Genomic DNA, 22,309 nt, shown 5'->3' on the forward strand with positions numbered 1-22,309 from the left:
TTCAAGGGTTTTTCAGGCACCACTAAATATTTCAAGGTTTTCAAGGCCTTGAAAATCACATTTTCAAATTCAAGGGTTTTCAAGGATTTCAAGGACCCGTGCAAACCCTGCACTTAAGTTTCACAGCTAAGTAAAATTCACTTTAGGCTACTTTGCCTATTAAAGTTCAACAAAGTTCACTTTAACTGCTAACATAACTTTCAACTTTAACTTTTAACTTTATTTCGCATTTTCCTTTTTACAGCAAAACAAAATGCAAGGGCAGGAACAAAAAGCTGCACAATCGCAGCTTGTCAGGGTTCCTGTCCCCTGTCTTTGACGAACAGTTGCAGCATATTCACAAAGAGGATGCTACATATGTACAAAACAATTTCATATTGTACAGACATTGATATTCACATCAGAACATTTATAATATCTGTATACATATATTCACATGTGTATCAACACCAACCCAGCATCTATACATATTTGCATCTGTACATGGAAGCACATCCGTATCCAGAAAAAGAGGAGGAAAAAAGATCATGAACAAATGATAAGCAACACCTGAAAAAATACAATTTAAAAATACCAACAATTATACTCAGAATGTAACGACAATGTTCAGTGGAACAAAAAGAAGAAATGCGGAACGATGGAAAAGCGAGATTTGGAACATACTAAAATATAATATGAAAGAAAAATAAACAAAACAAAAAAATATTTAAAAAAGCAATGTTATCATTTATAAAATTTGACCATTATTAAACAAATTTAATTTCAGTGCCTTTCTCGTAATAGCATTTAGTTCGGTATGGGAAGCATGTATCACATTTAATATTCTTGGCACTTGTTACTGCAGTCGCTTGAAACCATAATTAGTTCTTGTGAAAGGTAACACGCACTGGCTCTGTTTTCTGATTTGATATAACGCTTCCCTTGATTTCACTAAGTTGCACAAGTTTATGAAAACGTTATTGTTACAGCGAAAATATTTTTTTTTATTTTTTAAGACTAAGTTATAATCATAAAAATATTCAATAGGAAGCACATTAAGAGCACGAAATATCTCGAATGTATGCGCATCAAACGGTGCGTTGACAACATGTTGGACAGTTTTTTTTTTTGTAATGTTTTTAAGCTCCGTATGTTTGCTTGCGATGTCGTACCCAACACTAGATTACAATAGCTAACATGTGAAAGGAAGAGACTGTTATATAACAACAGTTTTACCTTAGAGGGCAGTATGTGTCGTAATAGACAGATTATTCCACATGCTTTCGCCAAAGTGGACATAATACGCTCAACGTGTGTATCCCAAATTAAATGCTTGTTAAAAATTACACCTAACGTTTTGACATTGTCAACTAATTCTATCCTTTCTGAGCCGAAGTAAAGAACAGTATTGCAGTTTACTTGTTCTTGTGGTGGCGTAAACAACACAGCCTTAGTTTTATTCACATTAATTGCTAATGAGTTTAGATTACTCCACTTATGAAATAAGTTTAAAGTTTTATTTGCCATATTCGTAATTGTGCAATATCAAGTGATTTACAAAAAATGGCTGGTATCATCCGCATAGACTATGAATTGTGCGTGTTCAGTTATATTCGTTACGTCATTAATATAAATGTTAAATAACATCGGTCTGAGTACACTTCCCTGTGGAACACCCTGTGTTAGTTCTCTTGCTGACAAAAGTTTTGATCCAATTGCGACGCACTGCCTTCTGTGCTCAAGATATGATTTCAAAAGTTTAAGGGGAACTCCACGAAAGCAATAATGGTTTAATTTTGAAGATAGGGTTTTATAGTTAACTGAATCGAAAGCCTTGGAAAAGTTATCGAATACACCTAGAGTTATCATTTTGTTCTCAAAATTATTTCTTTTTGCGTCAGTAAGGCAAGCTCTATAGACATCCCCTGCCGGAAACCAAACTGCATATCTGTTAGGATGCTATGTTTATCAAAAAATTACTTATTTCTTGCGCAAATGATCTTTTCGAGACCCTTTGAAATTTCAGGAAGTATAGATATTGGCCTATAATTTGTTAACTCGTTTTTGTTTCCGGACTTAAATATAACAATAACTTTCGCATGTTGCATCTTTTCAGGGAAGACTCCGTTTAATAAGGGAATGTTAACAATGTGAGTAAGCACATGTAACAAAAGGTCAAGCACAAATTTAATGGGTTTAATCTGTAATCCATCTATATCGCATGATGTGCTGTTTTTTAAGGACATAAAGGTCGAGTATACTTCTTCTGGTGTAGCAGGTTCAAAAAAAAGCTGTGTAAGCATTAGGAGTACCGAGAAAGGAAGTCGTGTTCATATTATGCGTGCTTGGGGTTAAAAACATAAAGTGTTTGTTAAATGTGTCAGCTAATTCTTCACCCCTAATTGCTTTGTTATCAATTGTCAGCTCTAATTCCTGCTTAATATGAGGTTCCGGCAGTAGAAGTAGAAGTTTATTTACTTCACGCCAAACGACATTGCTCCTAGTTCCCGCTCTATTGAAAACATTTTCAAAATGTGTGTTCTTGGCATTTCTCAATAATTTATTTAAAGAGTTTCTGTATTTTTTAAAGAAAGTGAAGTCCGCAGGATCCCAGGTCTTAAGAAACTTTGCATAAAAAGAATTTTATTCGCGGATCATTCTGAGGTATTTATCAGTAAGCTATGGTTTCCTAATCTTTCTAGATTTTTTAATTTTTTTGTACAAGAAACAAACTTCGTAAACTTTTAAATGTGTATGGATAATATATTATAAGCTTCATTTGCGTCTTTGCAGACAAGTACTGAGCTGAAGTTTTTTTTTTTATTTCCGTGCAAAAATTTTCTAGAGTTTTCTGATTAATTGCTTGAATTTGAAGTGGCTCAGCACGATAACACTTCCAAAATGGCGCGATTAACCTTATATATCATGTACACGAGCGAGTGATCCCCTATGTTTCCTTCAATTACACCAGACTGCACATAGACGTCCGAGTTATTTGTGATAAACAAGTCAAGCAAGCTTTCGGAATAGGTACAAATTCGTGTGGGTGCCGTAATTATGTTTCTGCAGCAGAAAGAATCAAGAATAATCTGCAATCTCCGCGACTTTGGCGTATTTACTAGAAGATTAATATTGGAAATTCCCGCCAGTGACAAGTTGCAAGTGATTTGTGCTTATAAAGCACAACAATCTTTCAAGAAACACAAAAAAAATTCTCAATGTCGCCACTAGGGGGACGATAAACAGCAGTGAAAACACACTTGTGCGATTCTAGACTTCACACATATCATGGACCTTGCTACAGAAGGGTTATAAGTAGGGTTCAACATTAGAGGCTTATGTTTTCCCAAAATAATTAGAACTTTTCTAGTTGTTATTACCGCCTCAAATTCTGGTTTTCCTTGGTAAACATATTATTCCAGATGAACTTACACTGTCTTTTTCAGCAGATAACTTTTTTGTGTTGGCTTACTGTATTCTTTTATCTGACTCTCATACCTACTGTATGACTACAGACCCTGGTCTTCAAAAGTACAATTTCATCCGATACACAGGTTAAAGGGACATTAAAGTTTACTATGAAGTCAAGTTAAAGTGATAAAGCAATGCTCTAGAATGACTAAGGCATCAATATAATTGCAAACAGAGCTTTAGTAACCGAGAAATTGAGGTAAATACACGACACGATTTGAGACCCCCCAGCGACATTCCGGTACTAGCCTGATGACGAAGGCACTCCAAATCATAATTTATGTCACTAGTACTCCACTACTCATATTAAAAAGATCATTTCATTATGTTATAAGACGGAAGAAAATGCTACTTGTCTACTTCTATTCGATTCTAATAAAAAATAACATTTTGACATTACCCTTCAGTAGTATGGGTGGTCGAAAGGTTTTCTTTTCGTTCGACTCTGCACGCCCGACTCTGCGCTGCACGCATTTTGGAGTTTCAGTTGTTTTGTTATCACATCGTGCTGCGGTTGTCCTGCTGCCTCGCGAAACTTGCATTTGGAACAAGCAGCAAGAATGCCACGTCCATGTGATGTTGTGGGATGCGCAAACGGTCCGCGGAACTTGGCCAACGGCAGTTGCAGCGGCAAATTCAACGTTACTTATCACTGTGTGCCAACGAGTGAACCTCTCCGTTCGAAGTGGTTAAGTGCTGTACCTCTGCCACAGCGCGTTGGCAAAGAGCCGAAAAATCGCATAGTGTGCTCGCTGCACTTTCATCCAGAGAATTACGAGTTCAACGTCGACTTACTGAAGACATGTGGAGTGCCTTTCAAAGCAATATTTTCCCGTAGCACTGTTCCGTCGGTCTTGCCTGCATTGTCCGAAGTGCAAGAACCACTGTAGGTCGAAGACCTACAGTTGTTCGACCTACAGTGAGTGCACCATTTGGTTTTCATGAAGGAAAAGCTACAAATGTGCGAATACATACAGCCGTGACATACAGTTGCCGTCGTAGTAGTACGCAACAATGCCGGCAGCGTGAGCCCTCAGCAGCAGGTCATGTTCACCGGTGCTTAAACCGCTGAAGTCGAGCCCAGGATCGCAAGCCAATATGTTGTTGTCAGGGTCGTCCATTGCAACGAGCGTCAAAGTGGGCGTCATAAAATAAAGAACCAGCTTATCGTTGTGCGCTTTCCCTTCCTCTAGCCACCATAGTTGCGCTTCCGCGCTGCTGTCAGCTCTGTCTTGGCTCCGTTTCTGGCCGCGCGTTTGCGTTTTGCGCAGAAAAGCTGTAGCGCTTTTTGCGGGCGCTGTTTTACTCATCGACGGCGCAACGTCACTATGAGACCATGACCTCACCACTCCTCGATAGGAGGGCGGGCAATTTGAACTGCACCAGAGGTACGTGGACGGTTCAGAACGCATTTTTTCTTAAAATAAGTCTCTTCTTCTCATGTAACAAGCGTTTTGAGGTTTCTGGGATGGTATTTCAACAGTTTACGTTGATTTAATATCAACCTTTAGTGTCCCTTTAAGCAAATTTTCAAGAAGTCTAGTAGAGGCACAACACAATATAGTAATGTGACTATGCGGGATAAAGAGTGAGTGCATTTGATAAACACACAATGAGAGTCCACTTGTAACATTACAGGAGCGCAGAGGTCTAACAAACAATACAGAAAATAATGACTAGGTACATACAACTATACGTCTGATCGGTGTCCTGTTCATCCACCGCAGTGGCTGCAGTGCAAAGAATGGAAGTACTCTGGCCAGGGCTCCCCCTACTTCGAGTATCACCTCTCCCTTCCCTCCTCACCACTCTTGCTTTCATCGCAGCAGCAGGCAAAGCAGAGGAAAATAGACTGCATGGGTGCCAAGCTAACAGATGACTTTGACCTCAGCAAGCTCCTTGCATCAGAACGCATGTAGGCTTGCACCTGTGAGTCAATTGGCATCTTAGCCCTCTGATAAACCTAAATTTAGTTACCTTCTCAAGTTAAAACTGAATTCCAGAAAAATAATTCAGCATGCTTTTGGCATTCTTTTTTGTTTAAACCAATAGCACTGAGCCCAAGTTACAAGAATTAGGCATGCTGTTTACCATAAAGAGCAGGGGTGTGCGAATACCGAATATGTAGTAGATTTCTAATTGAATATTGAATCGAATGACAAAAACAAAGCTGAACATCAAATCAAATATTGAATATCAGTAAATTTAAGACAAACTCTTGTGTTCCAAACTTTGTGCAAGAAACAGGGAGCTGCACATGCTCAGGAGGCTAATCACATTACTTCACAAGAGCCTTGCTTGCTATCAGTAGCTTGGGTACCTATGAATTCCCACTCTCCCACTCATGTCCCCTCAGGAACCACGCTCACAGACATCAGGCGACAGCGCTCATTCTCTTTGAAGTCTCTCCCTTTACAACCAGCAGCCACTGACAACAACTGCATGTGACGTCACTGTACTAACCCTTTAAAACTAACAGGCCGAAGATGACTAGGCAGCCTTTGATGAAGATAGGTCCTCCTATCGAAACGTTGGCCAGCCTTTCTGAGGCACCTTATCCCTGTTTACAACCTTTATACCACAGTGTGCTATTCAATCTGTCAGCCACTTTCTTGATTATGAATCGAGATGTATCGTATGCTCTACCCTTATTAGAGGGAACAGTAAAATAGTGTGCCAGTACTGATAACAACTCAGTTCGTGTACGAAAGTCTGGAAAATATTTTTTCTTAATCGATGGAATGTCTCTAAACAGAATTAAGTGCTTTTTTTTACTCTGAAGCTGAAGAAGTAGCGAAGTTGTCCTAAATACCAACGGGGTTTTCAGTTTAATAGTGGGCCATACTGAGCTTAACGGTAATCTTCTACTGCTTAGAAAGCATTGCTTTCCACCTTCCTTCCAGAAAACAGGAGGGTTTTTGATCTCTATGGCAGGTGGTTTCTGTGGGTTATCCTTAGCTCATTATAAGGCCAATCTGCATGAATGACAAAAGCGTGAATGCGCATCAAATCACTTGGCGCCACTCCGCATGGTGATTGGTCCCGCACGTGTCGACCACGGTCGGCACCGACGGTAAAGAGTTCTCCAATAGGGAGGCGCACGGAAAGTTTGCGTGATGTCCTCCAACCTCCCTTTCTTTACATGTCCGCCTCTATCTGCCGTCTGTGTAAATGCATCTGCAGCTGAAGGTCAGTGCACTGTCACATCATATTTTTGAGCCCACCATGTAAATATCAAAAGCTGGTCTTGTGATGAGTCATTCGAAGCTACGAGACCATTATGTGCCTACGAATGGCGTTCAGAACGAGGGGCCACCGTGCAGTATTTCGCTAAGATGTCGGCCGTGAACATGCAACGGTCATCCCGTGCACTCGCTTTCGTTAGCAAGCTAGTTTCTTGGCTTTGTGAGGGTCGTGTGACCGCTGTGAATAGATCTGCGTTGATTCGGTAAGCGTAACTTTAGTCGCAAACACCAGACGACGCAGCTCTGGTTAGAACTAAGGGTTTAGACAGTGTGGCCAATGGTGTGGCCGTGATGAAAATTTGATGGGCTGCAAACCGTCGCAGAAAGTTTGTCACTAATATGTCCTATGGGTTGCTCATCAGTGATTGGTCCCAAAATCAACCATACAGGTTAGATTGGCAGCCGTTTAAGAGGCGACAGGTTAGATTGGCAGCCGTTTAAGAGGCGTTCGAGTATGCGGCCCTCCATCTGGCAACAACCACGAGCACATGTGCCAAGTTCATCTACGTGCTTGCATGTGGACAGAAAGCTCCCAATTTTGCGAACCTGCATGCGTGAACACTGAACTCGTGTAGTCGATGCACTCAGCATGCCTTCCGGTGGCTAATCAGACCGATCTTCACACATGCTCTCATGCTTTTCATACGTGCTGCTGTTGCAGTTCCCTTCATCCGCATCGCGTCAATCGCTTCAATCAGTATCCTCTGAATGAACCCTGTATAGAAGAGATTGACCGCCATTGGAACAATGTACTGGTAAAGACATCAACCGACCATGGCCGGGTCATTCACCGAAGGCACCCACATCCAAAAAATCGAATGTTCAAGAAATTGAATATTAGATATCTGATTTGCAATTCGAACTATTCGAACCCTCACTATTCGATTTGAAATCGAATAATCGAGTATTCACAGACTCCTAGTAAAAAGAGTCATTACTGAAATATTAAGTCAAGCTAAAGCGACAGATTAGTGCTTGGGAATCTGTAAGGCGTCAATATTATCGCGAACAGGGCCTTAGTAACAGAGAAACTGAGGTAAATGCAGGACATGATTAGCGACTCCCCGGGACATTCAAGCACTTGCCAGATGACGAAAGCACTCCTCAGTTAAATTCTGTCACGAGTACTCAGCCACTTTCTGCAAAAAACATCCTTGTATTGTATTAGAAGACGAAATAATGTGCTATTTGTCCAGTTCTATTTCATTTTTAGAAAAAAGAACTCACTGAAATTACCCTTGGCAACGACGCGCGCAGTTCAAAGGCTTCGTTTTTGCTTGATTCCGTGCCGCCCACACTTTTGTACTGTTGCGCTGGTTTTGCTGGCTCGCAAAACTCTCACAAACTGGAAGTAGCAGAGAATTCAACTTCCATGTGATGTCGTGGGATGCCCAAACGGTTTAAGCCACTTGACCAAAAAGCAGCTGCAGCGGTGAATCCACCGCTCGGTCTTGGCTCAGTACTGCCATCTGTCAGGTGCCGTTTTACTCACCGAGGGCAGTGAAGGGCAGTAATGGTGCATGCAACATCACCACTCCCCCAGTTGGGTAGCGGGAGATTTGAATCTCAAAAAAGGTATTTGGACCCTTCAGATGCAATTTTCTCGTAAACTAACTTTTTTCTTGGCACGAAACAAGCATTGCGAGGTTTCTGGAATGGTACTTAAACAGCCCCTGTCGACTTAGTATTTGCCTTCAGTGTCCCTTTAAGGAGTTCAACCGGCCTGGCTACTGACATGGTGCACATGTGTCGCCATGGTGACTTTCAGTGTTCTGCTACGCAGGTTCATGCTGTAAATCCACAAAGGAACAAAGCGGCAGACGTACAAAAGCAGGCGGGGACACCAGTGGGTTCCCATCGACCAGGAGGTGGCGCAGGGAGTTCATGAGGCGTAGCAGGGGAGGCAGACGTGCCAGCTGGTTTTCAGACACGTCCAGATGCCAAAGGCGCAGCCGGCACAGCTCGCCTGGTAGTTCCGATAGCCGGTTACGGCGCACACGTAGCGACCGCAGAGCCTGCAGCTCCCCGATGCCTGGTGGGAGCTGTGACAGCTCATTGCAGCTGACATCCTGCATAAAGTGCAAGCTACAAAAGGCAGCCTCACCACTTGACGGATAATACAGGTTTACAAACAGGTGCCCTACTCCAAGAAAAAAAAAAAACAAAAGCCTGACTATTGCTTCACGATTGTTAAAATGCCATCAAAGACTGTGCAAATCAGACAAGCCTGGGCAGACTTGCATTTGCAATTGCATTAGGCTAGGCTCCGTGAACTAATACTATTAGGTGAACATACAGTTCAGGGTATGTTATGTTAAGTATACAAATGCATCATAAATATGTTTGTGGGGACGGTCAATGGTATTGACCAATTGGTCGGTGCTGCATTGTAGTTCCTGTAGCATTTAACAATGATTGAGTACTACAGGACTTGAGCAAACGGCTTGAGCAAACAGCAACACACATTCTGCAGCTAAATGGCAACACTGAATGGTCATTTAATTAACTGAAAAGTTAACAAACAGATGCCCTGCCACAAGAAGAATCCTTAATTATACTTTTCAGTTTTCAGCATTCTTCAAGAACCTAAACAACTGTGCAGGTTAGGAAAGGCAGGAGTGCGTGGGTCTAGAACTGGGTTAGGCAAAGTAATGTTGGGTAATATTAGGTTAATGTATAGATAGGAATATGCTAGCTTAGCATCATATTAGGATAAGTTAGATAACACTAATGCATCATATGCTTGTGAAGATGGTCACTTGAGTTGACCAATGCTAAAATGCCATATGACAACTTTCATGCAAATGTTTTACTCATTGCAAACCTACACATTCTAACAACAAGGCATCAGATGCCGAAATTTACGTCTGCTACACACCTTGCTGCAGTGTTGGAATTAAAAAGCTGATTTCTTTCCACTGGAACTACAAATATGTGACCAGTACAAACCCATATCCTACGAAATAAAGCAAATAATTTGTTCCAATTTCTCTCATGCTTGCACACTATTGGCTAGGCCTCACCTGTAGAGCCTTAATGAATGTCACATTTTACCAAAGCTCTGCAATGGTTGGGCAGACTAGGTGCACTCGTCAAAGCAGTTCCCTCAGAGCATAAAGTTTCATATTATAACTAGAGGGAAATCTGGCACTGCGATCGTTCAACCATCATGGGAATGATGGGAAGTACAGGCTACAGATTGGCATTCTGTTGACTGGCAAACTAGTCTAAAAGTATTTTTTGGCAGTTTTGGTTTCATTCCAACTGCAACTGCTATAACCTGCAGTGGGACAGGGAATTGCGAAGCTCTCTGCCTTTGTTCTGTTGCTCGAAGTGGCAATAGCACACTGGCCAGCGGCTGGGACAATGTTTGCGTCAAAGTGTGGTGTCGAAACCCTGACGAGAAAGCGACGGCATCGTAAACATTGAAAGAACATGTCTTGACCGTTTGGACTTTGGTTTGTCAAGTGTGTTAGGTTGGCGCTGTAGCGTTACGTGCTTTATGAAACTTCAGAATAGGAAAAAGAAGACGTTACTGATACAAGACAGACAGTTGTACTTCTAGTGGCTTGACAATCAAATTTTATTGAGGGCTTCATTATGCATTGCTCGTTTATGTGCTCATTGAAATGTGTTTTAGGACTTTGAGAACACAAACTTACTTGTGATAGGAAAGGTTGCTGCTTCCTGGCTCTAGTCTAGTGTCGCAAAATGGGTAAGTGCAAAGCCACGCCATAACGCTTCGGAAGCGGCACGTCAATATAAAATATGATGAAGCATACTTGTAGGAGGCCCCAAGCGTCCTAGCTAGCACTGCAGCAGATGTGCTTAAAAGTACTTGAAGATGTTCAGCAATCGTGACAGTCTACGCAGCCTTTTGAAAGAGGGAGAGAGTTTGCAAGTGCCTGTCGTCTGCGAGAAAAGTCTCAAGTTTGTAGCAAGCAGGCGTCGTAGCAGACAACACTTGTAGCATTCCTCTCAAGCGCGCAACACTTCCTCACAACACAAAATTTTTATTTCCATAAACACTTGATGAGTATCTTTATATAAGTATATGCACGGCTGTTATTGCTGTTGCAAAAATAAATAATTATTCTCTGGCGTTAAATGGGAAACAGAATCGCACAAGAATGCATACCCTGGTGTGCCCTGTTGATAAACCATAGTAAACCGTGCTTCAATCTTAGTCATACAAAGTTTATGTAATGTGTTGTACATTATATAACATACTGCAGAAATAAAATTAGATATTACGTGATAATATCTGAGTATAGCTTCATTTACAGCGCTGCAAGCAAATGCCACTAGTTTAAAGATCGAAGTCAATCTGAAGCCTGTAGTACTTCCCATCATTCCAATGTAGGTTGAGGCAACACTCATGAGAGCTCCAGTAGACACTAGCACCACATTTCCCTCTATAGTATTTATTTAGAAACACTATGCTTCAAAGCAAAGAGCACTAAAATACTTTATTCAACACTATGCATAGAAGAAATAACCACATATACAAACTGATAAGAAATCAGCAATAAAAGCACTTCAAGTGGAAGCCACTTTAGTTCATTTTCATTTCTTGTGCATTTGTGTTCCCTCGGCAGTATACTTATTAACAAATACTGCAGGCACGAAGCAGAGAGGGGTTACAAAATACAGATTAAGGATAAGAACTGAGTAAAGCACTGAACCAATCAAGAATAGATTTTTTGCAGGTCATGGAGCTATGCTTCAATTAGTTCATTCCCATCCGCTGCATTTGCGAGGAAAAGAGAGGACTTAAATGTATCTGTTCTAGCAAAAATTGGCATTAGAGAATGACATATGTGGGGATACGTGACTCTCACGCGTCCCCTGATGTGTTGTTTTTCCGCATGCTCCCGCCTCCTGTAGTTCGGCTTGGCCGCATGGCCTGATGCCCGCGGCAGTCGGTCTGGTTGAAGCACAGTACGAGAGATGGCGTGATGGATGGGTGGATGTTATGAGCGTCCTTTTTGGAATGGGGTAGTAGGTTGCGCCACCAAGCTCTTGCTATTATACTGCCTAATGTCCTACCTATAGTCGGATACAACTTTAGAAAAAAGGGGAGGCCCCGCTGGCCCCGCCCAGACGACCGAAGCGCGACAGCCGATTGCCTCCGCAACTAAAATAATCCCGCTAAAAAAAATCGTGCTTCTGAAACGCACAATTCTCGGTACAAACAACGACGATTGTATTTTGATGACTGGTTTAGTACAGCTCTCATGTGCTACAGCACATGCCGGATCACGACAAAAAAATAACCCTGTGCCTTTCACAATGCTTCCTGTCGTCTGCTCTTTCGCTTCATTGCAAGTGACAAAAGTAGAAAGAGCAGCTCTGCATGGCTTTTGCGCTTGTTTACATGTACACGGCACATTTACTACTCTTTTTCCTAGCTTAAAATGAATCAGTTGCTATTGGACAAGTACTTATATAAAACAATGCATTTATCGCAACCATTACAAACCTGGGGCGTGAATACTCGAGGCAGGAAAGGTACAAGGATGCTTCATTCATCGTATTAAATAAACACTCATGGTGTTAAATAGCATAAAATTTATATATTTTGGTTCAGTGTTCCACAAATTTTTTCCTTTCTTTCTTTTTTTTTTTTTTTTGCGAGCCTGAAATCTCGCCAGTTCGCGCAAGGCATTCCGTGCGAGTTTTCCGACATGGAGCCCAATGAGGTGACATCGGAATGCGATTCTTTGTTGCCAAACGAGCATTGTGTAGCCTCGATGTCCACACCACCAAGGATCCTCGACAAGAACAAGAGTGGCCACATCCTGAACAGCGATTCACGCAATATGATCCTCCACTGCTACACGTATTGGCGTAACAGGGAGCCTGAACACAGCGTGGAGGCCACGACCAAGTCTGTCGCCGAGATGCTCGGTGTCAGCGAAAGCACAGTGTTCAAGGTGAAGAGGGAGGACAAAGCATCGCACATTTCGGGTGGCAAACTGTTGACGCCCTCGCGAAAGCGTCCACGAAATGCAGAGAAAAAAAAGACGCAGCACGAAGTATCACAGCTTCACGTTGTGCGCGCTGAGGTCGTGTGTGCACGATTTCTTTCGCCGCAACGAGATACCGACGGTCAAGAAGATAACTAACGAGTTCTCGAAGCGTATAGATCTCTCATCACTGAAGTGGTGTACTGTGCGTCGTCTGCTTGTCGAGATCGGATTCAAGCACGAGAAGAGGAGCCGCAATTCGCTGCTTATCGACCAGGATGACATAGCTGAATGGCGGAATCGCTACCTTCGTGACGTGAAACGCTACCGGGCGGAAGGCCGAAAGATCTTTTTCCTGGACGAGACATGGGTGACGGCGGGACACACTCGGTCGATCGTGTGGACAGACACCGTGGTGCAGAAGCGCGGACGCCTATATGCGCGAGCAAATGGTCTGTCGACGGGTTTGAAACAACCTTCTGGGAAAGGTCAGCGCCTGATTGTGACGCACATCGGCAGCGAGGATGGCTTCGTCGATGGGTGCTTAAATATATTCCAAGGCCAAAAAACGGGCGACTACCACGAAGAAATGGACGGCAATCGCTTCGAGGGATGGTTTAATAACATTCTGCAGAAGTTGCCTGCTGGTAGCGTCATTGTTTTGGACAATGCACCTTATCATTTCCGGCGAGAAGAGAAATTACCGACGACAGCTTGGAAGAAGGAAAAAATACAGGAGTACGAGAAGTAAAATACGAGAAGTATGGCATCAAAAAAAGCACGTTGTCTACCTACATCAAGAACAAGGACTCTATCATCGATGCTTACCAAAAGGAGATTGAGCCCTCGCGGAGAAGACTACGGACGTCGGCTCACCCCGAGATGGAGACTGCTGTCATTACGTGGATAAAGGATGTTCGCAGCAGGAATATTCCATTAAGTGGACCCATAATTGCTGCGAAGGCAGCGGACTTCGCCAACCAAATGGGCATCAGCGACTTCAATGCATCGGAAGGCTGGTTATCACGTTTTAAGGCCCGCCACGGGCTGACGTTTAAGAACGTCTGCGGAGAGGCAGCCGCAGTCGACAAAGAGGACGATCCGTTGCCTCCTCCGAGCGCATGTGAAGCAGCATCGGGACTCGATCTGGCTGCGCGCTATTTCTCCACCGATGAGAATTCGGATGCTGCGCTGGAGATGTTGGGCAAGTTGCAGACAATGCTTCTCGAGTCGCGGCGAAGAAAGCGCAAACAAACGCAAATCACCGATTATTTTTCATGTTGATATGCTTCTATCATTATTCTTTTGTTAATAAACATGTTTTTGAAGCATAAATAGTGTCATATTTCATCATTAAGCCTGACGCTCACGTGGGTACATTTATCATTAGTTCCAGGCGCATAAATTGATTGGATATCTTTATTTCCTTTGGTGTTTGGACTCGCATGATTTTAATACCCGCAATCGCCGACCTCAAAGAGTAGTAGTGCGTATTCCTCGATGACGATGCCAGATATGGCTATTTTGGCTTCGGCCCTAGCAGCCAAATGCAATGGCCATTTTTTTTTTTTTTTGCCGCCCGCTCGTTAATTCAAACTCCGCTTAATTCGAACAATTTTTCAGTCCCCCACGAGTTCGAATTAACAAGCTTTTACTGTATAAGCTGCCCGCTGCGGCAGCTTCACTGCAATACTTGCCCGCCCGTCTCACGTGACAACTCTGGCGCACACTCAGTTTCTCATTTTGGTACTAGCAAAGCTTCTCCGGAGTTGTCATATGCAGCATTCACAGCTATCACCACGAATCCTACTGTGATAAGCATCTTCGTCTATACATCTGTTTCACAGCACATGGTGGTGTTGGAAGCATAGCGCACACTTTTAATAGGCCATAAATGAAACGCACCGCCACTCCCTGCTGCTGACTGCAATTTTATATGTTTTTCTGCCACTAGATCCCATGTAAAGAAGAAAAGGCGGGAGGCACGCACAAATGAGAACAGTATATAGCCGCCTGCCTCACGTGAAAATGATGGCACACACAGCTTCCTATTCCAATACTAGCAAATCTCCACTCAGGTCGTCGCAAGCCACATTGACAGCTATTGCTGCTAAACCTATAACCTATCGTGATAACCATCTTCACCTATCTGTTTACAGTGTGTGGTGCATAGGGCCATTGGTTGCGTACTGCACGCTTTTAGTAGGCGATCTGCTGCTGTTCTCTGCTGCAGGAGGCGTGATGTGGCCACCACATTTTGCTTCGGCCACATCCAGCGTCGCCCACCAGTTCAACTTCGTTTCACTTTCCCGTAACTCTCTTAAAACATGACGCAATAAGAAAACAACAAAATGAGTCTTGAGCCGCTGGAGCACTAACAGCTCAACGCGTGTTGGGGTCTTCTGCCGCAATGATCTGCGCAATGCTTCGCATTATGTAGATGTCAACAATAGTTGAGTCTGTCAAATTTTTTTAGTTACTTCAGATTTTACATCTCCCTGCTAGTACATTTTATATCTTGTGTTTTTGCAAAACGAGTTAATGGGGTTGTATTGTACATCGTCTGGTAACACGACTGCCAGCGCACCTACGTTTCTATTTTTATTTAATCATACTCAATATGAATTCAAACATGATTTGGAAGTTGAAATGCACAAAGATGAGCACTCGCCAGCTACCCACATCAAGTTCGAGCTGGGGTAGATTCCGCTCAGTGGATGTTAGCCGTATCGTAGCAGTCAAGTTCATGCACTTGCCACTGTTAGGCCTGCATGAACGTATGACAATAGAATGATAAAAACTGCTTTTATAACTCAGTTTTGACCATGTTTGCCAGAACCCTTTAAAGCGGCAATACTGCACGCAGAGTATTTATGCAACACAAGAGTAGCACATTTGTTTATACAGTGGAATCTCGATGATACAATCACAGCTAATACGAATTTTCGGATGATACGAATTTTTCTGTGGTCCCGGTCGAGCCCGATTACTTTGCAATGTGCTAGAGAATGGTTGTTACGAATCAATTTTCGACCCGCGTCGGTTGATACGAAAATTACCAAAAACTCTGGAAATTCTAAAGTGTGCTTGGAAAGCCAGACGCTGCTGCCGTCTGCGCTCCGCTTCCCTGGCTTTGCTTGTCGGTGACAGAGCCAGTCGCTCCTGCCGTCTGCGCTACAATTAATTTGCTTTGGTGTTCGGTGATATCACCTGTCGCTGCTGCCGGTTTCATTCTGCTTCCCTGCCTTTGGTACCCGGCGATCTAATCAGTCGCTGTTGGAGTTTCCGTTTTGCCTCCCTTGCTTTCGCATCCGGTGACATGTTCAGTCGTCGCATGCGCATTCGCTCCTTGTTCTTCTGTCGTTTGGTGTTGAGGGAATCCGCATCTGCTGCCGTTTCCCCGAACCGCTTGGCGCGGAATCACTGGGCCGCTTCAGAACCATGCGTCTCACTCGCTCGACTGCAACGAGACGTCTGGCGAAGAAGCGGCGGTGCTGCCAGTGCAGCTGCCACCGCCGACGCGCGCACGCTGGTTCTACCGCTGTCGTGAGATGTTACGGTTGCTATGCGCAGATGCGCCCCCCACCAGTGCGCCGGTTGCTAAGGAGGGGAGGAGGTTGCGCCGCTGCGCAGAGGAGAGGCCACAGTTGGCACGATTCCAGCGCACAGACGGACGTGACCACGAGTATCAGCCATTAAAGGCTTTCACCTCAATAAACGCCGCCCACCGACGGCTGCAAAAGAGAACAGCGCGCAATCACGTGATTTCTCCCTTTCTCTTTTGGTGCGGAGGCGCGGACGTGGCGCCAGACAGTGCGGCGGCCGCAACTGGGCGCAATGAGTTTGAAGTTTATTTTGAAGCTTATGTTGCTTTTGTGCTTTTCCTCCTTTTCCGTGTGCCATCAGACAGAGTAGCTGCTGTGCTTCGGGACGCGTTGTGTTAGGCGTGGGCGATGGCGAAAGACCACCACCGGCGGCTGAAACGCTGCACGCGCTTGAAGTTCTGAAGCGTGCTATGGCCACGGATGAAATCAGCGACGACATGTGCATGCGTTTTTATGAATTTGAACAAAGCCTGCTAAGTGACCTGACAAAGAAAAAGAAGCAGAAGGATATTAGAGACTTTTTCTTCAAGAAATAAATGCTTTTTACGCACATGTGCCTGAGTGAGTTCACCTCTCACTAGTTCTAATTGTTAGCTAGTTCTAATTGTTTCGATGATACGAATTTTGGCTAATACGAATATTTTTCGTGACCCCGTGAGATTCCTATCATCGAGATTCCACTGTATTGGCACATGTAAGGATACCACTTGCTGTTCGCTTCAAGTACAGTAGAAGCCGTGCACCACTGACACAGAATAATGACAAAATGCTCAAAACATACATGAACACTTCCAATGTGCAAATCAGAAGCGTTTTATCACACTGAGACGAAGAGGCATGAGTGCCCCAGGCAGTTCGAGAACGGCGACAGCGTGGCACGACCCCATAGTCACTGTTGTTGGGAAGGCGCTTACTGTCGCTTTTGACAGCTGGTCTCCACTTTCTCCGCTTTTCATCAGCCATATAGTTTTTGTGCTCAACAGCGTATTGTTAGAGTAAACTCTGCACACATATGCACTCATTTGGGCAGTGCGTATAGCTACCAGTAGAAAATTCCGATGCCTGCCTTACTCGTGTGGCACTGAGCAATGTTGTTTACACTGCAGTATAGAAAGGGTCATCACTTGTTGGCTGTTTAGCCATAACAGGCAAACTGTGTTTCTCGGTAACTGAAAAATTTGTCAGCATAACAATACACACAGATATACCAGTCCACGTGGTTGCACTTCATTTATGGAAGCGCCAGCGAGCGCAACCACCAGCCTTCAATCAAGAATGGTGATGTACCATGGTGTTGGCACTGCACCATGTCACTGCTTCCCACTTTTTGTGTGTGCATTGTACTATGCTAAAAGTGATTTACTTCAAGTTGGTATGACCAGAATTGAACTAAAAAAGCAGTTTCCTTCATTGTACTTGCTTAGTCTATGTTTCAGGTCCGTCGGTAGTGGACAAACTTGTAGGCTGTGTTAGTCCTAATGAAGCTGCGCTGAACGAGATCGACACCGCCTCAAACTCAATGTGGACGGGTGGTAAGGGCTGGAAATTGTGCATTTCAACTTGGGAAGTATGTTTTGACTCAATCTGAGCATCAATGGAGTAAAGCCAAGCAAAAATATTTCTCTTGCGATCTGCAATCACTGCTTCAAAACAACCAAAAAAAATTTTGGAGAACGATCTCTCCCGTTAATGATTCCAACATTTCACAAATACTTGATAGTTCTGGCTTGCCGATTGCACGAGTCTTTAACAATTACTTCACGGCCGTATTTACAAAGGAAGACCATTCAAAAATACTGACACCCATCGAACTCTATTATCCATACATGGCCCCCATTAATATAACTACCACTGGTGTTGCTGAGCTGATCAACAACCTCAAGATGTCAACTTCTTACGGCATGGGCGGCATAAACTCAAAAATGTTAAAATATACAGTAGTACCCTCTAGCACAGTCCTTTCTTGCTTGTTTCAACAGTCCCTCTCAAGAGGGGAAGTTCCGTATGACTGGAAGGTCGGCAAAGTTATCCCTTTTTTTAAGTCTGGCGATAAAATCACTGTTAACAATTACTGCCCAATATCACTAACAAGCATTCCCGATAAGTTACTAGAACACATAATCTTTTCAAACGTAGCAAATCCCTTGGAAACTAACAAGTTCTTTAAACATCAGCATGTTTTTAGAAAAGGACTATCGTGTGAAACACAACTATTCGATTTGACTACGGATATTTTCCTAAACATGGATACGGGCCCACAGACAGATTCCATTTTATAGACTTCACTAAGGCTTTCAATCGCGTTGCTCATTGCCGTCTCATAGCTAAACTTTCATGCTTAAATATCGATTCCCAAACAGTACCTTGGATAAAAAATTTCTTGTCATTTCATAAGCAATTCACCGCCGTCAATAACTTCATTTCCAGTGTCAGTGATGTAACATCTGGTGTACCACAAGGAAGCGTACTCGGAACATTATTTTTTCTGATCTATATTAATGACCTGCCATCCGAAATAACATCCTCCATTCGCTTGTTCGCACACGATTGTGTAATCTATCGTCAAATCTGCTCACCTTCTGATTACATCGCTCTCCAACGAGATCTTGACCATATTACTAACTGGTGCTCTTCTTGGCAAATCACCCTAAAAACTGATAAATGCAAACTAATAACATTCACCTGCAAAAAAAAAAAAAAAAAAAAACATTTTCCACTTTCGATTACTCACTGGATAAGAACCTCGTCACATGCACCGACTCATACAGGTACCTCGGCATTCTCCTTACACCTAACCTCTCGTGGTCTGTGCACATAGAAAAAAACAACTGCTAAAGCCTCAAGTACGCTCGGTTATCTTAAACATAACCTGTATGATGCTTCTGCCCTCACCAGACAAATCGCCTATCAGACATTTGTAAGGCCACAACTGGAATTCGCATCCCCTATCTGGTCACCTCATCAAGCTCGCCTAATCGCGACTCTCGAGTCAGTCCAAAACCGCGCTGCCTGCTTCATTGTCAGAGATTATCACTGCGACTCTAGCGTGACTAGCATTAAGTCATCTTTATCCCTCTCATCTTTTGAATCACGAAGAACAATAGCATTGCTTGGTCCGTTTCACAAAATAGTCCATAGCACGCGCCCGTCCACCCTGCCGCTCACTCGTCCATCTCGGCGTCTGCATAATCATCTGAGTTTCCAGCGCATCTTTGGCCGAACCAATGCTTTCAATTCTTCCATGTTACCACGTGCCATTCAGCATTGGAATAACCAACCAAACGACATAGTTGACATTCCTGACCCTGTATTCTTCAAAGCACACTTATGCATATTATTTCCATAATTTATGGCAACTAAACCATACTGAGAACCTAAGTAAATACGTTTAGCAAAGTTCTATAGTTTTTTTTTTTAATGTTTGTTTTGTATTGCGTTAACATTGTTAGAGACTTGTTCTTTCATCTTCACCAGCTACCATTTGTATAATTTCTTGGTACACCTTTTTTTTTTTGCTACGTCACACAGTCGTTTTGTTTCATTTATCGCATTATTAACATTGTTAGATATTTGTTCTTTCATGTTTACTCGCTGACAATGTATAATTTCTTAGTACTCCTTTCTTTTTTCTAATTCCTTGTATCCTCCCCTCCCGCAATACTCCTTCGGAAGCCTGTCAAGTAACTGAATAAACAAATAAATCAATAAATGCATACAAAAGCACAACTGCATGTGACACTCGCATTGTAGATGCAATGTTCTCATTAGGCAGCCGATTGCACGGCGATCGGCACGAACGGGTATAGACGATGCTCTAATAGACATCAAGAGAAAAAAATGGCACTGGGTAGGCCATGTAATGTGCAGATCAGATAACTGTTGGAGCATTAGGACCATTAGGGTGACAGAATGGGTACCTAGAGAAGGGAAGTGCAGTAGAGGACGGCAGAAGACTAGGTGGTGCAACGAAATTAGGATATTTGCTGATGCCAGTTGGAATCAGTTGGCACAGGACAGGGGGTAATTGGAGATCGCAGGGAGAGGCCTTCGTCCTGCAGTGGACATAAATAGGCTGCTAATGATGATGATCGGTACGAAAGCCTGTCTCACTATGACGACTCACTGCTGTCGGTTGCATCTTCGTCATACTAATGTGACACTATAGGTCTCCCAGTGACAGTCTGCCAACTAGTCGGGCGAATGTTGGCGTCAGCACCAGGGGCGCGATCGGAGATATTTTGTTCGATACGCATTCTGTTCAGTTGCTGCAACATCACAAAGTTGCAGTATGCAAAATCTGTGACAGTGGGGCGGAGAGAGCAGCCAATCAGGAAGCGGTGACCTCCCCGGAAGTTTACTTCCATCGTTTGTCGTCCGCTTGCAGACAGTATACTACAAAACGAAATGTTTTTCGTCTTCCAAATTAATGAAATCTTTATCTAAAAAAATGTATTTTTTCTTCTCAAGCCCAAACACGTTTTCAAATAGTAGTACGTGTGACTGCTGCAATTTATAACTTTTAGTTTCTTTGCGCTGTCCCTAGGTGGTGTCGCGCACAGCGAGAAGAAAAAAAAAAGACGGGAAAGTGGCGCACTTTACAAGAGGCAGCAATAACATTCCAGTGGCTCGCTGGCACCAATGATGATTGGCACCAATGATTTCTCTGTACAACCAACGAATTATTTGTTTCAAGAAACAAAAACGACGCCAGAATTCACTTTCTGCCATTTCTTCAAACGCGTTTCGTACCGCCATCCGCTCTCCTCCTTCCTCTAGAAACGCCAGCGCAACAACCTAAGTTCCTAACGGAAGCGCCATTTTCTCAAATTAAACTATGGATTGGATTCAAACGTGCCATGTTTAATCAATCCAATTCAATCCACCAGACGCGCCATGCGAAGCCGTATGATCGCTCCAAACTTCCCAGCTCTCGTCGGGTTCGGCGCCTAGCAGACGAAATGCTCGGTGGGAGGATGATTGACAGGCGCGTGTCGTCATTTTGACATCACCAAAGACGTGGCCGCGCCCCGCGGCTGGCGACGTCGGCGCGGAGTCGGCCAATCGCGTGCGCCGGTAACCGAACGAACGCGCCGAACAACCATCCCCGATCGCACCGCAGGTGGCCCTGTTATTGACATCTGTGTCATGTCGGCCTATATTGTGAAGTACTGCACGTTAACCGAATATCACTGTGAACAGGTGAAGTTTCTACAGAAACACAGTGCAAATACTGCGTAGCCAGCACTGTGCTGACGATATACGAGTTCGCATCCTCATCGACAATGCTGCAGGCTACCCGCCCTATTGCATATGCGCACATTGTCTGCTGTACAAACCAGCGTCACCATACAAAATGTTTCCGGTGCTAGCCACTAGGGAACAGCGCATACGCACTCGCATTCAGCCTGTTTGGGTACAATACATGAAGTGTTATACAGTCGAACCCCGCTACAACGAACGTCGCTTCAACGAAATTTTCGCTTCAACGAAATATTTCCAATTCCCCGTCAGCTCGCTATACAAAGTAATGGAACAAATTTCTCATCACAACGAACCATTTTTGGGGCGCGTTTCCGCTTCAACGAAATTTTTGCTATGCGAAGCTCGATTTAAAAATATATCTTACAATAAAACAAGCATATCGCCGCCCATCTATGTACTTCCATAGGCCCACGCTGCTTTGTTTCGCTAAACATTCGCTGGACCAAACTAATCCACTCACTGAAACGCACATGATCACCGCCATAGCTTGGTGTTGATGACTATCGGGCTGGCTGCCTTGCGACAAGGCGCGGGGGCAAGCTGCCGTTTTCTTCCAATCCAATTCAGAGCCGCAACCAATCCGTTGCCAAAGGACGCAGCAGCCTGGCAACAGCAGCGCGTTTGCCCTAGTTTTTTTCACTCGTGCTTGTGCTGCTAGTGCGCTGTAATGAATGCGAGCATGGCGACTTCATCTAGAAAGCGGAAGTTCCCCTCGCTTGAAGAGAAGGCACGGATTATCAGCGCGGCATCCAGTGGCAGGAAAAAGGGAGATGTTGCA

At 43.7% G+C, this 22,309-nt stretch overlaps 1 protein-coding gene across 4 annotated transcripts in view; it reads right to left on the reverse strand.

Moving 5' to 3' along the window:
• Positions 1-22,309, reverse strand: part of Lrch (Leucine-rich-repeats and calponin homology domain protein) — a 246,742-nt gene that overhangs the window by 190,404 nt on the left and 34,029 nt on the right. For all 4 annotated transcript variants that reach the window (XM_075682826.1, XM_075682824.1, XM_075682823.1 and 1 more), the window contains exon 4: positions 8,522-8,764. In XM_075682826.1, the coding sequence (XP_075538941.1) occupies positions 8,522-8,764 (243 nt within the window). The remainder of the gene's footprint in view (positions 1-8,521; positions 8,765-22,309) is intronic.

Source organism: Dermacentor variabilis, chromosome 2, assembly GCF_050947875.1.
Source record: "Dermacentor variabilis isolate Ectoservices chromosome 2, ASM5094787v1, whole genome shotgun sequence".
Taxonomy (NCBI): Eukaryota; Metazoa; Arthropoda; class Arachnida; order Ixodida; family Ixodidae; genus Dermacentor; species Dermacentor variabilis.